Here is a 17,403-nt window from a genome sequence, read left to right as displayed (position 1 = left end):
GGATTTATTCGGAGGATAACAAGATCCATCTTGAGGCAACGATGATGTTCCGCAAGCTGCTCTCTGTATGTACTAACCTTTTCAGATCATGGTCAGATTTCTATGATGTGCTGAAAATCAAATATATCATGTGAAAATTTAAAATAATGGCATGATTTGTTTCTGGCTGTGTTGCCCTTAAAAGGTGTTTAGCTGTGGGAGCCCACTGGTTGCCGCGGCGGGAGTTCACGAGTAAGATAAGAAATGTTATGTTTCTATGTTCTTTGTGATGGTTTTTACAGCCAATTTTTTTTTTTGGCACATACTATTATTGTTAACCTTTTCCATTTAGACATATTGGCATATATTCTTCATCTCTACGTTCTATTCCAGGAAGTAAGTAAATCTGAGAATACTTGGAGCTCTCTTAAGATGGCGTTTGGGGTACTTGCAGGTATACACAATCATGAATAATATTGTAGGATATTGTGAGTAGATGAGCGCCCCTGGACTCACGTGCTCGTTGCTGCTGGACTCGCACCAAGACTGCCGCGAGCAGCAGCAGCGAGGACTTCCACGATCACCGGTGCGAACTCCGGCAAGCATCGCTACGGATTCCCTCGAGCACCAGGTTCGTGCAATACTCAAGCGACATTCTGGTCCTGTAAAGGTGAGTAGATTTTGTGCCCTAGGTTCCTCTAAAAATAAGAACTATGTTTCTAGAATAATTGCCATAAGAATTTGTCTCTCTGATGACAATCCTATAATTTAAAAGAAGTTGTTCTTGCAAAAGCTAAAGAGGTTCACTCTTTAGTCTAAAACCGGTTCAATACATGGAAAATAGAGATTCACTCTTGTCTGTATGTACTGAACTTGATTCTTGCGGCTATTACGAAATATGGTAGTTTAGATTATTCACAAGGGGAACCAATCTATGTTTTTAGGGAGTGCACATTATTCATTTGAACGCCCTAGAAATTTCATTTTGCATGAGTTGGTAGTTCACCTCATCTTTCTGAAAGTTCACCATACATGTCAGCCAGTTCACTTTGAACTCATGGACAAGTTCAACTTGCAACGGGTGGAACTATACCGGGCAACATCAAACAAAGAAAGAGGGTCTTGCTGAAGCTAATGAAAATTATTATAGCACTGCCGCCAACAAATGGTTTAGAATGTCAAAATAAAGCATTCCACTATCGGTACTCTTATCATCCGAGCAGTACAAGCATATACATCAGGGAAGTGCACTCCGTACATCCGGGCAGTTCACTCTGTGTGATAAAATTTTGGAATGTTAAAGTAAATCATTGCACTTGCGCATACCTGCAGTATGGACACAAATAGGTATAGTTGTGACAAAGTTTCTAAGAAGTTGCTACTGAGTTTGTGTGCTAGAACCTGAAGGAAATCAAATGTTAGTTGAACTATTATGATCAAAATTTCATGATCAGCAATTCATTTGACTATTTAAATTGTACAGGTGTGCATCTTCAAAAGGGACTTACTCTCATTGTTAAGATTATTTAGAATTTGCATGAGTTTGTGAGCTTATGGAGGTGAATGAAGATTCTGGACAACTTTCTTCAAGGAAACTTTGCAATGTAGTTGGAGAAGTCGTGATGCCGTGGTCAACATCCGAGGAGTTAGTGACCTCCCAATCCCGCTGCTGCCCAAAATCTCTCACTCGGAAGCTTAACCCAGTTATTCTTGGGTTTTGGCTAGTTGAATACCGCGGGTTTATGATGTTCTCATGAATGTTATATGTTTGTTGAAAATACTCCTGTGCGCATAGATACATGTATGTGCAACAACGAGGATGGATGCGCTTAGCTATGTGATCTGGATAGTCCACTTTTGTGTAGCTCGACATTTCAGTTGTATGTATATCAGCAGTTCACCACGGTTCACCTTCTTTTTCTTTTGAGAAAATGACTGTTAACTTCTATCTATAAAGTTTACTCAATTTAGGGATCGGAGTTCATTTTCTTCTGTAATGGAGTTCAATTCATATGCACTTGAAAAGTTCACAAAAAAATTGTGTGTAAAAATACCACTGATGATATACTGATATACTCGATAAACTGCAGTTCACTTTTATTTTATTGGCAAGTTCAATTTGTCGAGCACTGGTTTCACAAATTTTATTAGCAAAGTTCACTGTAGTCAAGAAAAAATAGCGGCCAGAAGTTAACTTAGTGAACATCACAAGTTCACTTCTAGAAAATTTAGATAACAAGCTCAATTTATTTTTTTGTTAATATTAACTTTGAACACGGGGGAAGTTCACCATGAACATACCGAAAATTTTCTTTTGTCAAACTTCACTTTGTATCGGTGCGAAAGTTCACTTTGAACATGTAGGAAGTATATTTTGAGCATGCCTGAAACTTTTACACCGCGATCAGAAGTTCACTAACATATATCGAGAAGTTCACTTTCATATTCGAGCAGCTCATGTACTCTATTTTTCTGGGTGGAAATCATATGCATAGAAATCGTTCGTACAACCTTTTATTGCGCAAATCGACCGGTGCCATGTACAATTAGCACTAATATAACTCTATTAATGCTCCAATACACCGCAGTGCCACACATAATCAATTTAGATGAGCCAATATCGAAATGTTGGTGTGTTGGCGTTATCTTCGATTTTACATATTTCTGAAATTAAACTTAAACCGTTTGGAATTTGGAAAAATGCTCAATATGAAAAAGCTGCGCCTAATCAATATCTTTCCAATGGCATATCATACGTATCAATCCGATAAACAGTTTGAAAAATAGAACCCACGCGTGTTTCTCATAATCTAGAGAGTATCTATCATACCGGAGAGTATGTACATGTAGTATGAAATATATTAGACTATTTTGGTAGTATATATAATACTTTGTAGACAGTATGTACATTTTTTACGTAGACTCATTTTTTACGTATACATATGTATGTATTTCGGCTATATAGTGCAAACTACATACTTACATTTTTTTTCACCAAACTTAGTTTAGTATATCTTAGATATTGTGCAAGAACATACTCAAACCGATAATGTATCGTACATACTTCCGTATGGTAGTATATTAGATAACTGCTTGTACTGCTCGTGTTAAATGGTTGTACTTATCTGTGTCTAGCATTTGAACTTCCTCACGGATGACCAGATTATATTTTTTGTACATTTGGATTTTCTCAGTTTTCTTTTACTTCATATATTAAGCAGGTGTACTGCTCGTGTCAAATACTTGTCAGACTGTTGTTGTTGTTGTACTTCTCAGACTGTTGTTTTACCACTATCCAGCGAGTATACTTCTCAGACTGTTGTTGTTGTACTTCGCTTATTTCCTGGATTGTACTTCTTTGATATTAATCTTAATTTTTTTTCTCTCCCACACATGCACTGTCCATGCTTATGATATGTACTTCTGTGTATCTAGGTACTCTACTTATATTAACCGGTTTGTACTGCATAGATAGATTTTGAAAGTGGTACAAGATAAGAAAAAAAACCACGCGACAATGGTACACAATACGGCAGTACATCCTTGTGGTCCGAGCAGTACAGCCTTGTAGCCCACAAAAGTATGCTTTGTAAAGTTTCAAAATAAAAGAACTAGATTTTGCACAATTTTGGGTGTTACTACACAAGGAAAATTGAGAGTACAAAATACATTATGTGCCTGTTATTATCCTAGCTAGTGTCGATGTGCTCCTCCAGAAACTCGAGGCCACCCCATCCCGCCACGATGCAACAAAATTAAAAAACCAGAAGATTGTTATACACCACAGACCAATCAATTGTCACATTTTGGGATTGACTCATTAATTTACAAGAATACTCAGGTCAAAAAAATCATAAGAATATCATGTTCTTTTTATTGAGCGAATCCCACTTCTTTAGATCTAAAAAAATTTCTTGAACTTTCCTGGAATGTACTTTTGTTCTTCCTATCGTGCCTTTGTGTACTTCTCTCTACCTTGCTTATTTTTCTTCCGGATGTTTTTTTTTCACTATACTTCACGGGTATTTGGGTAGTCACCGGAACTAAATATGTGTACCTCCCAAAATTTCTAAGTTTACTTCTCAATATATTATTTTATTAAAAACATTAACTAGAGATATGTATTTCTTAGAACCCAAAGAAAATGATAACACGTGGGCTATTCCCTACAAAAATTCTGAACCGAAACAAGTGATTATTTTCAGCACACACGCTCTACTCTTAGCGTCTTCTGTCTTGACCCAAAATGAAATAAAGAAGTAAACGCTGCCCTGATCCAACAAGCTAGTACAGACAGCAGTACAGGGCAGCCACGATTCTTTGGTTCAACGCTGTTGTCTCCATGTCCCAGCGACAGGGAAGAGGAGGCCGCAGCGGTCGATGCACGAACTCATGCGCTTCCCAGTTTCAGATATGTGTACTGCTGCATGCTAATTTGTATTATTAAATCCACTCGAATTGTTCGGATGACTCATCGCGTGGGAAGAAAATTGCATCCAGGAATTGAAAGAAAAAGAGGAGAAGAAATCTCCGTATACTCCCGTACAGCAGTTGCCTTTTCGAGCAGACATGCAGCGTTGCCGATGGGCATGGGGCGGCAGCAGGCGGAGGAGTAGACCAGCGGGAGGGCGCGTCGACGGCGGAGGTAGAGCCGGCCAAGGAACGGCGGCGTGCGGGTCAGGGGCGGCGGCGCGCCGGTCGAGGGACGGCGGCGCGCGGGTCGAGGCGGACGCACGAGGGCAGAGGGCGTCGGCGCAAGGATCAGGGATGGTGCCGCGCGGGCGAGAGGGCGGCAGCGTGCGGGAACGGCCGGCAGCAGGGGGCATGGAGGCGCACCAGCGACGGCGCGGCCCTCCAGCATGCGGCGGCGCGGCCCTCCAGCGGAGGCGGCGTGGCCCTCAAGTCGGTTGCGCGCGGCCCTCAAGTCGGAGCGGCGGCCCTCGAGGCGGCGGAGTGGCGGCCCTCCGGAGGCAGCAGGGGTGGCCGGCGGTGGGGAGCAGCTTTGACGGCGTGGTCGGGTCTGCGGGGAGTATGGGGACGAGTCGAGATAGGGCGTGGCTCAGTTTTTTTTTATTCTTGGAGTGGATCGGTTGGTTGGTCTGCTGTTTCTAACGCGTCGCGTCTATATAAGGTCGGGTGGTTTTGAGCACCGGTCTTAGAATAGTGCGATCCTATATATATATATATATATATATATATATATATATATATAGGGTTGCACTATTCGGCAACCGGTGCTCAGAATATTATTCTGAGCATCACCGTGTCTTATAAGGGTCCGATCCGGTTTAACAGGGCCCGAAAACAACTCACCAACCGGAAAAAAAAATACCACCACTGCTTCTTCCCCGTAGCATGCATCACCCACGATCCCCTTGCGCCCACCCAACCGCCCGCCGCCGGCCACCTCCACGCGCGCTGCTGTCCCTCAACCCGAGAGCCGCCGTGCCCCACGAGCCGCCGCCCCCGACCTAGCCCCCAGGCCGCCTCTCCTTCCCCTGCCGCCGGCGCGGCCACGGGCTTCCTCCGACACGCCGTCCCCAAGCGGCGCTGGACGCGGCCCCAATCCCGCTGCCGGAGCCGGCCCCAAGCGCGTTGTCCGCCCTGCTCTCCCTCCACGAATTCCATCCACCGAAAAGTTCCTCTTCCCCGCCCCGGATGCGCAGGTGGGCCTCTTCCAGCCTGTCGTCGCGGTCGAACTACTCCACAACGCTGCCTGGAGGACACCGCGCCGCCCAGGTACCTACACCTCGAGCTCTGGCGCCCAATCTCCCCGCTCGAGCTTCGTGTACCCACCAACATGGGAGGCGCAGCGTGAGGCCGTCAGGCCATCCGCCCGGATCTCGACCGCCCCCAAGGTACTCCCGGCCGCCGGCGGGAAATCATCTGCACCAAGGTCTCCTCCACCGCTTGGACGACCTGCCCTGCTCCCCACAGCTGCCGGCGGCGACCTCTCTGCTCCCAACCGCTACGGTGTTCAGGCATGCGAGGTCTCCTGTCACGGCCTCTCCTAGCTCCACGTCGGCGGTATCCCGACCTCCTTGTACTACCTTCGGTCTGCACCGCTGGCCAACTTCACCAGGGACGTGACCTCCTCCACAACTGCTCCTAACGGTGGTGACCTGGTGCCTTTTCTTCTGCTTTTGTTGAGATGCATCGTGTACTGGTGAAGAATAAAACGATGAACTAGTCGTTATTACAAATTGTACTGCCTAGCTAGCTACCATATTGGAAGGTCTTCTAACATGTCTTGGGTATTTCTTCTCCTTTGTTTCCAATTTCTGCATGATAAAGACGTCAAAACCATCTGGTTGATAAAGAAGTGTTGTAGAATTGAGAAGTAAGAAGTGTTGTAGAATTGAGAAGTAAAAGGTGCATATGTATTGGAAGTAGAATGATAGTGGATACAAAAAAAGCCTCGTTCAGTAGGGTTTAGTGTTTTTTCTTTTGACTTGCATGAACAGCTGAGATTAGTGTAAAAAAAGGTTGTTTTGAAATTTCATCCAGTGCACTGGTGTGAATAGAAAATGTACTGCTGTATCTTTTGTTTGTGAACCCTTTACTGCCTGCAAATCAATGATATTAGATTATATAGTGGTAATTCAATGACCTGGGCAGTGCAAGCGTTAAAACTGTAGAAGTGCAAGTGTTCATATCGATAAGTTCAGATTTTGAATTGATTTCTTTGCCATGCTTTCCCATTCACTATTTCTCAGTCCTATATTTTCTTTTCGCTTACAACAATTTTATTGAGAGAATGTTAAGTCACATGGCAGGGAGAAATATAAGGCGCGGGGCAGGGAAGTACATTAAAATGTTAAAGCGAAGTACAATTCGATTGGTTGTGTTCTGATTATTTCTATATTTGCCTTGCACAACATGAAAAAGAAATGAAAATAATAGCTCTCTTTCTTAATCCTGTAACTAATATCCTAACCCTGAACGCTATTTACTTTTTTCTCCATGTAGCTTTGCTCCTATGTTGATCTTTATGGTTGAGAGCTTCACGAGAAAGAACTGAATTCACTACTCTCGGATTTCAGTTTTGGTCGTGTAACGGCCAGATTAGCATGACTCGGTTTGGTGCCTAATTGTGGAGGATCTGGAGTGCAGCTGCAGGTGTGCACATCGATGGGTGTGTTCAGGGACATAGACTTTCTCATCCATTGATACTTATGCACTCCAGCAGCAGTGCAATGTCAGTATGTTTTTTTATGAACAGACAATATGGTTTTGGAATGCTAGAATAATAGAATGCTTACCCAACTGACCACAGATAGTTCTGAACTATATAGGTTCTTGCTGTATGTGCCCAAAATACTAAAACTTATATTTCCTTCACAAGTAAGGAACTACTTTTCAATATCTGTGTAAAAGATAGCTATTGTTCAGAGCTTCTTTAATGCCACAGAAGGAAGATCTTTTGCTGATAGCTCTTCTGTTAAAATGACTCAATGCTCTCTCTTTCTATTCATTTTATTGTGAATGTATGGGAAGATCAAATCGCTTGTTCCCAAAAGTACACCTATTAGATGTCGGCAGTACAACTGGTTGTAAATAAGTAAAGGAAACTCAAGCTAGTAAATTTAGTCTTCCCTTATGAACTACACCTAATTGGTCTCAGCTGTTCATGTTCGTTCGTTCCCCATGCGATTTGCAGTATAGTTTCTTCCTGTTCAGTTTTTCCTTTTATTTCTGGAACTTGACGTGTGATTTGAAGTTCAGTTTCTTCATGTGATTTTGAACATGTTAAACAAAAAATTTCTATTTTCAAAAATGCTTGAGGAAGCACAATCGGCATTCTCTCTTCTTTTGATATGTGCTGCAGAAAGTTGAGTGAATTTGCTTAAATCTTTTTGAGATGCAACAGGGAAGTGCAGATGCACCAGCTGTACAGTAAAAGATTCCGTTTCTGGGAAGTACATCCAATTTGGTTAAGTATCAACTATAAGTAGAAGTGCTGAAAGACGATCACTAGGAAGTACACTTAGTAACTAATAATTTGGTAGTACATATGCTTGTATTTAGGAACTACACTCATAGTCCGTGTGTATACATAAAAACAATCATTCTGGATACACATATGTCTAGTTTTTTTAAAAAAATAATACTATTTTAAAAACATTGCTCGGCAATACAATCATTAAGGCCAAGCAGTACAAGGAGATGTCGTGGAAAGTTCAAGTACTCCATTTTTGAATCATTATCTTTTTGAGATAGCCCATGAATTTATTTTTTCGACGCAACAATAAGCACTCAATTTGGAGCTTCGACTGAAAGTTAAAAATATATAGAAAACAAGGGAAGAAAAATCCCGTCGGTACCAAAAAAAACCGAGAAAATCCAAATGTACAAAAAAATCCGATCATCCGTGAGGAATTTCAAATGCTAGACACAGATAAGTACAGCCATTTAACACGAGCTGTACAAGCAGTTATTATAGGAAGTAAAAGAAAACCAACAAAATCCAAATCTAGAAAAAACATAAAAAATCCCGTCATCCGTGAGGAAGTTCAAATAGTTGATGCGGAGAAGTGCAACCATTCAACACGAGCAGTACAGCCGCTTAATATAGGAAGTACAAGAAACCGACAAAATCCAAATGTGCAAAAAACAATAATAATCCCATCACCCTTAAAGAAGTTCATATACTTGACAATGAGAAGTACAACCATTCGACACGAGCAATACACCCACTTAATATAGGAAGTACAAGAAATCCGACAAAGTCCAAATGTAGAAAAAACAAAATAATCCCGTCATCTGCGAGGAAGTACGAGCAGTGATTACGAGAAGTACATGCGGAGATGATAGGAAGTACAAACGGTAATTACATGAATTAAAAGTGTTCAAAGAAAATACTCCCACATAAGTCCACATAGCAAAAAACAATAATAATCCCATCACCCTTAAAGAAGTTCATATATTTGACAATGAGAAGTACAACCATTCGACACGAGCAATAAACCAACTTAATATAGGAAGTACAAGAAACCCGATATAGTCCAAATTTAGAAAAAAAACAAAATAATCCCATCATCTACGAGGAAGTACGAGCAGCGATTTCGAGAAGTACATGCGGACACACAGTAAGTACAAGCGGTAATTACATCAAGAAAATACCCCCCACATAAGTTCACATAGCAACGTTGTGAAGTTCAAATATTAGGATCCAGGAAGTACATAATCTCTTAAATACAATATAGGGACAATCTAAAATTATCATTTTGAAGCACACATGCTAGTTTTTGTAAAACGCACTAGCATCAAAACATTTCCAGGAAGTACAACCACGAAGGCCAGGAAGTACAAGGACATATCACGGGAAGTTCAGATGCGCGTGGTTGTGCTAAGCATTTTGTGTGGTGAAAATCATAGCTCTATTTTACTGAATACTTTCATGAAACCGCACAAAGAAGTACAACCCTATTTCCCGGTAAGTACAAGTTCACGTCGAGAGAAGTTCAACGCTCTGTTTTTACGGGGCGGAAATCTATTGTTCAAATCTCATCGATTTGATCACCAACCACTTCAATCATTGTCACCAAAAGCTTTATATGGTAGAGTATATGTCTAATTTCATTACCTACAACATTTACAACAAATAAATGGATCTAAGCCATCAAATTCAAACCGTTATCCCACAAAATATACCGAAAACATGATTTCAAAACTTCTAAAATTAGTTTTAAACCGTTAGGATTTGGCAAAAATGGTAAATACAAAAAAGATGCACCATTTTGACAGCTTTCCAACCATATATCATTTCCATTGTTTATATATTCCGAATGGAAATCGCGGAGAAATCATTCGGTGCCTGTCACATAAAATGGGCGGACAGTAATTTGAGTTATTCTCTTAAACTGTAAGGAATTAGAGAAAATAATTCGAATAAGAAAGTTGCGCCTAGTCCATAGCTTTCCAACGCCATATCATTTGCATCATTCCGACAAACGGTTGAAAAAATTCATCCAAATTACTGTCCGCTCGTTTTTTAGTATGTTCGAAATTCGGTATTTTCAAAATTGTTCAAAAACTGTGAGGATTTTGAAAAAACTTAAAACATGGAAAAGTTGCGCAATTTCATTATCTTTCCAACGGTATATCATTTGCATAGTTTAGATAAGCGATTCGAAAATTGAACTAAAAGTTCGTTTTCTAGCCATATAGAAGCATTTTCGTATTTCCAGAATTAAATTTAAACCGTGCAAAATCTGTGAAAAGTGTGAACATGAAAAAGTTGCGGTTTTCCATTATCTATCCAACGGTATATTATTTGCATAGTTCCGATAAATGGTTGAGAAACTCGAGGTATAATCAGTACCTCTGAAGAAAACGGGAAGTTCAGGTAAGTTCGACAGAAAGTAGAACCCTGTTATCCGGGAAGTACAACATTGTGTTTAGGGAAGTACAAGTCGGTGATCAGAATATTATTCTGCAACCGGTTGCAGAATAGTGCTGGTATATATATATATATATATATATATATATATATATATAGAGCCCAACTATTCTCGAACCCCCCTTAAGAGTGGTTCTAGAATAGCTATTCTAGAACCCCCCCTAATCCCACTCGGTTTCTTCCCCCCGTCCCGACCGAACTCCCCACGTCCCTGACCGATACCGGTTCGTCAACGAAGCGAACTCCCCACCTCCCCCTCGTAAAAACACACGCGCCCCGCCTCGAGCGGAGATCAACCAGCTCCACACCTCGACCTCCTACCTGGTCGGCGCGGGCGAGCGAGCGGCGGCGGGAGCCGACGCGAGGGAGCCCGCGACGGACACGAAGACGAACAAAAAGCCTCCTACCTCGTCGGCGCGAGCGAGCGAGCGGCGGCGGGAGCCGACACGAGGGAGCCCGCGACGGACGCGAACGGCGGCGGTAGCTGACGCAAAGGACCCAGCGGCAGAGAACGGCGAGATCCAGCCTCCTTACAAGCAGTAATGGCTCCAATTCGACGCAGATCAGCAGAGCATCCTCCAAATTCAAACCAGCCAAGCTCCAGAAAGAGGCCAGCAGAGCATGAGGTAACAAAAAAAAACCCAGGAAGTTCACATAATTCACTTACTGCTTTTTTTCGTCCATCACTGCACAAAAAAAATTGGAAGTTCACCTCCACTGGATTTTGTTTAGAGTAGAACATAAGAGCAGCCTCGTGTGAATTGAGACTGGAAGTTCACATGCAGAGTCTATTGTAGGAAAAAAGAAAACTTATGTCTTTTACTGAGAAGTTCTTAAAAACAGTTTCCTGGAGTTCACTTCAGTTATAAAAAATAAAAACAGTAAAATGAAAAAATAAGTATGCAGGTGCATGTATGCTGGAAGTTCATATTACATTGTTTAGCGGTTAACTTTACTTGTTTTAGTTTTTTGAAGACATCAGACAAAGTTTTATGTATAAAAGTTCTAGTCCCAATGTTCAAGAAGTTCACATGTTAAAAAACTTACCAGGTTCTCAAGCTATCGCAGGGCAAAGAATCAGAACAGTGCAAAGTGACGATGAGATAATCAGCTGGTCAGGCCCTAAAAAGCCTCCAATGACTCCCATATGCTGTGATGAGCCAGTTTCATTTATCCAGCCAGTGTTCCGCAATCCCAGGAGAAAGACAAATGCTGCTGCCGTTGAAAGGAATTTTAATCAGAAAATCCAAGAACAAGATGACATGGATAACAGCAAAAGGAAGCGGGATACCACAACATCAACAGATAATGATGAGGATATTATGTGTTGGTCAGGTCCACCAAAAAAACCCCGTTCTCCAATAAAGTGCACTGAGGAGATATTTGCTAGTAATGCAACGTTCCGTCAGCCACGAAAACGGCAATCTACAAGTACATCTACAACAACCACAGCTGGAAGCAACGATGTGAACAGGGACAGTGGGCAAAAGTCGTCTTCTAGCAATGATGCTTCTGAACAGCAATGCAGTTATGGGGATGGTCAAAGTGACAACATACACCAAGATCGTCGAGGCACTCAATCAAGTCATATGCCGCCTCGAGATCCACTCTGCCATGTACCAAAAGTCACACCGCCATGCCCCATAGTACCAGATGATAGAGCCACCCCTGCAGAGCTGCGAACATACACACACGTAAGTTCAATTTATATATTGCTGATAAAAAATTCACTCTTACACAAAAACATATATTTAGACAATTTGCATGGAAGTTCACATGCTATATCTTTAGAAAAAACAGTTGATATGATTTGGAAAGTTCGTGAACACTATATCCATGATAAAAGTTCAGCTGATTTTTAGGAAGTTCACATGCTCGGTTTATCATATGAAATGTATAGTTGATATGTTCTCGATATTCATGTGCAACAGTTTTTCTGTGAAAAAAAGTTCAGATGACTTTAAGAAGTCCATGTTCTTATTTTTTAGTAAATTTTAGGAAGTTCACTTGACCTATTTCCTGAAGTTAACATACAAATAACATATGTATTATAAAAACAAAAAAAAATGCGATAACAAAACCGTGGCAATTTGCAGGCTGCAGATCTTGATCCGGACCTGATACCATCCATTGGTCAAGAATTTAGCACATTCAAAGACGCATATGTATTTTACAATACATATGCAAAGCACACAGGGTTTGGGATAAGGAAAGGACAGCACAACAAGAGCAAGCGTTACTTGAGATGTGTACGAGAAGGTGCACACCGCCAAAGTGTCAACGAGGAAGACCGACAGCGTGACAAGATGACCAAAAGAACTGGGTGCAAGGCCTTTATGAGATTGAAAGAGAGGAGTGATGGTACCTGCATTGTCAAGGACATTACACTTCAGCACAACCATACCCTGCTGTTAAGCCCATCAATGCTAGTTTTCATGCGTTCTCACAAAAAGGTGGATCCAACATTGAAGGGGTTGGTAAAAGACCTTCAGTTCAGCAATATAAAACATGTAAACATAATGGGCCTGCTTACAAGGCTGCATGGTGGCCGTGATAAGATTGGCTGCCACAACAGAGACATACTAAACATGTAAGTACTCCCCCCCCCCCACCCCCCCTCCTTTATATATAAAATGAAAACTTACATGAAAAACAGGGAAAAGAAAAAAGCAAAACAAAAAAAGAAAAAATAACAACAAATTTCTTTTTGCAGGAAAGCAGAAAACACGAGGAAGGAGTCCATGAATGAGGTGCAGAATATGTTCAAATTCTTTGAAGACATGAAGAAGGAGAATGAAAATTTCTTCTATGACTACAAGGTTGATGACGAAAACAGACTGGAAAATGTTTTCTGGTCTAATGCTAGCTCAAGGGCAGCATATGCAGATTTTGGAAATTGCATAACTTTCGATACTACTTACAAGTCGAACAAGCACCACTTGCCCCTTGCAGTATTTGTCGGCGTAAACAACCACTTGCAGTCAACAATCTTTGGTGTTGCGTTGATGGGAAACGAGTCAGAGGAGTCCTTCAAATGGGTATTCAGCAGATTCCTTGAATGCATGGGCGGTAAACAACCAATCTGCATACTTACAGGTTTGGAGAAAATCAGAATCTATCCTCCTGTTTGTACCTTCAGTTGTAGTTCATAACAAAAGCACACAGAAGTTCAGATGTTTACACCCCCTGCAACCCGAAAAAATAAAAGATATTTAATTTGCTGAAGTTCACCTTTGTTTTGTTTTTGTGAAGTTTGCTTGCATTATACCTGATGTGTTTTTTCCTAATAATTGTTCAGATCAATGCCCAGCAATGGCAAAAGCAATACCTAAAATTTTCAAACGGACTCTACATAAGTTCTGTAGATGGCACATAATGAACAAGCATAAGGACCCGCTGAAGAAGCTTTATAAACTATTCCCTGATTTGAAGGATAAGCTGACTGCAATTTTGAACCATCCCCTAATGCCATCTGAGTTTGAAGATGCGTGGAAGGCTTTGATTGAAGAGTACAATCTGCATGATATAAATGTCATGATTAACTTATGGGCTGAAAGGAAATTGTGGATATCAGCTTACTGGAAGGAAGTTTTCTGTGCACGCATGACTTCAACACAGAGAAGCGAGAGCATGAACTTTGTGCTGAAAAGGGGTTTTGTCACTGAACGAGACAACCTCCACATTTTTGCTAAGCAAGTTAACAACTGCATACAGGCAAGGCATGAAGCAGAGAATGCAGAGGCAAATGCATCAACGGTGAGTGATCGATTTCCTTTTTTATGTTAATGAAAAAAAATATGCTTCAATAATTTGGAAACACATAGGATGAGAACATAAAAAAAAGGAAAAAAAACTATGCAGATGTTATGGAAGTTCACAACTGTTTGGTCAGTGGTTCTTCTGTACACAAAAAGTGTCATCTGTTTTCGAGAGAAAAAAGTATGCACATGTTATGGAAGTTCACATCTGATTAGTTCTGGGGTTCATATATCTATATAAAAGTTATCTTATGTTTCATGTTCAAAAGCAAATGACTTTTCCACCGACAAAAAATCAAAATTGCAGGGCACAAGGAAAACAGTCACCAGGTATGGCTTCGAGGCACAGGTGATGGATAAGTACACACGGGCAGTGTACTCAGTTTTCCGGGAGCGGCAATATCACAGCACAGCTTTCCGCATTAAGACTTCCCAGGATAATCCCAACATTTACCTTGTGCATCACTACAATCAGAGTAAAGAATTCGCTTGGTCAAGACATGAGTTCAGAGTGCTAGCAGATGAAGTTGAAGGCCGCTATGAATGCGAATGTAAACTGTGGGAACATACAGGTAAAAAAAAAGCCTCTTTCAGCAATTGCTTTTGGTTGTATTACACTACAGATGCGTATAAAAAAAGTAATTGTTGACACGAAAAAATAAAAAAATTAACCGAGCTAATGTTAACTTTATGCACACACAGGGTTGTTCTGCCACCATGTCATAGCTGTCTTTGAGCACCTACGCCTGGATGAGATACCAAGCAAGTATATACTCCAGAGATACACCAAAGATGCAGTGACAAACCCTGATTACAACCGCAGAGACTACAGGACAACAACAGATGATGGGACTTCAATTGAATACGGGACGAACAATCCTTTACAAGAAGCGATTAAAATTATAAACAAAGGATGCACTTCGGAAGCAAAATTCCAAATAGCATTATCTGCCTTCAGAGATGCCAATACAAACCTGGACAATGAGGATGCAGAGCCGGAGAATAATGAGGATGCAGAGATGGAGAATAATGAGGATGCAGAGATGGAGAACAATGAGCAGTCATCGAACCAAGAAAACACAACACGAGAAACTGGCGAGCACAACGACATTCCTCAGACTGAGGACAATGATCCATATGCAGATATACAGCCTCCACTACTTGCAATAACAAAAGGAAGCAAGACTACAGATGCTGCAAGGAGGAATGGAAAATGCAAACCCCCTGCACCTGCCCGTCCGGAGCCAGAACTAGATGAATACGGGAGACCGAAAGGTACAAGATTATGCGGAACATGCAATAAAATTAATGGCCACAATTCCAGAACCTGCAAGGCAAGGCAGCTGGCTAAAACACTCTTGGAAACACATAAGAAGGTGTATGGGCCTACAGCATCTTCAGCAAATATCAAGGTGCGCATAAGAAACTTGCTTGCTCGCCAGCACATTCCAGAGAATGATGAAGAGGAAAAACTGGACACAGATGAGGGTGAATGCTTCGAAGATGAGACGGATGATGAAGAATATGAGCAAGAAGATGAGGATGAAGAAATCACTGAGCAAGAAGATACACAGAAAACACCAGATGTGGAGAGCAAACTGCAAAACTTAAATAAAACGGGAGGACAAAGGAAATGCAGCGTGTGCAACCTAAGGCTCGGACACTACGCATCAACATGCCCCAACAGGGAAAAGATACTACAACAACAGATTGTTGAACGACAAAAAAGTGATAGTGCGACAATGAAACCAAAAGGGGTGAAAGCTTGTGGTACATGCAATAAGATAAGGGGACACAACTCTAGAACTTGCGCAAGAAGGCAGCTTGAGGAACAGCTATTACACCTGCAGTCAACAGAAAATGATAGCAACACAATGGAAGATAGAAGCAAGGAGAAGAACAAGGAGAAAACACAAACTACACCAGCAGCTATAAGAAGGAGTACCAGGAAGAGGTAGACACAAAAAAGGAAAAAAAATAGAATAGTTCATACTGAAAACAATATGTAGTTGGTTACATTGTGTAGAATAAATATACTGCTGAAGTTCACTATTTGTTCATGCTACTGCTGATCCAAATTGTAAAAGAACAAGAATTTTCATAAAAATCATTTATTTTAAACCTCTACACAGTATGTTGTGAGAATAAATATATCGTAATTCAACTGCTAAACAGTTGTTCACGTAAAATGTTGATTTAAAAAAAAAGTAGGAAGTTCACAGCCGATTATCCGAGAAGTTCACTATGTATGACGGTGTGAAAAAAAAGTTCGTATAAAAATTAAAACAGGAACACACATGCAAAAAAGAAAAAAAGGAGTTCAGATATCAACAGCTGCGAAGTTCTCACATACTATTCAGACGTGAAAGGTACTGAATTGTTAAAAATAAAATGAACAGACAACATATAGGATTGCAAAAAAAAAGTAAAATAGGGACATCTTCATTGTATTATAAAAATGAATAAAACGGAAGGGAAACACAAAGTAAAAAAAGAAATTTATGACTGCGAAGTTCAGATCTAGCCAACTAAGGAGTTCTCTTAAACATAAAACCTAAAAAAAGAAAAAATGTAGGTAAAAGTAAACGATTACAATATGATCATAGAAAAAATAGAAAGAAAAATGTCCCTACAAAACTAAAATCTTCACCAATCCCTGCCACGCTTCTTCTCGGGATGTTTGAATAAGGAGAAGAAGCCCCTCTCAAACACATCCAGCCTTCGATAAACCTCGTATGTTGCATATGCATCCCGTGCAGCATATTCCAAATGCTTAGGCGGTAGAGGCGGCGGATTAGCCCACATCCTGTGCTCTGCCCTTCCAAAACCATCCTTCATCTCAAAATAGATTGGATCTATAATAGCTCCAGCAACATCCTTCAGGCCTTGAAGTTTCTTCTTTTTGTCCGGATCTCTCCATATTTCCTGGATATCCTTCAGATTATGAACATAGAGATTTGAACGTGAGAGAACTTTGCAGTCTTCTGTGGTGCAAAAACCAGCAAAAATGTACCTAAAGCCATGAAGAAACTCAACCAAACTTTCACTCCTCTCATCAGCATGGCATATGTGGTACACAAGAACATCAGTGCCAACACATAGCTGGATCACAGCAGCTTTCTTCGGATTGAAATAGGTACCACTGAGTTTGTCATACTCAACATCAAGACCAACAATCTTCCTAGCAGAAGAATCGAGGGAAGCTTCAGCATTGGTGATCCACTCCTCAACACTAGCTGCTGAATTCGTGTACAGAACCTTCAT

The 17,403-nt window shown here is 41.0% G+C and overlaps 1 protein-coding gene across 1 annotated transcript; it reads right to left on the bottom strand.

The window, feature by feature from the left end:
- Positions 1-16,785: 16,785 nt before the first annotated feature.
- LOC127339356 (3'-5' exonuclease-like) lies at positions 16,786-17,403 on the bottom strand. Its single transcript, XM_051365216.1, has one exon. It carries the CDS (start codon positions 17,401-17,403, stop codon positions 16,786-16,788), a length of 618 nt encoding a protein of 205 aa, XP_051221176.1.

The sequence above is a fragment of the Lolium perenne genome, chromosome 3 (assembly GCF_019359855.2).
Source record: "Lolium perenne isolate Kyuss_39 chromosome 3, Kyuss_2.0, whole genome shotgun sequence".
In the NCBI taxonomy this organism is placed as follows: Eukaryota; Viridiplantae; Streptophyta; class Magnoliopsida; order Poales; family Poaceae; genus Lolium; species Lolium perenne.
The sequence above is the reverse complement of the archived record's forward strand: the minus strand, read 5'-3'. Positions and strand labels throughout refer to the sequence as shown.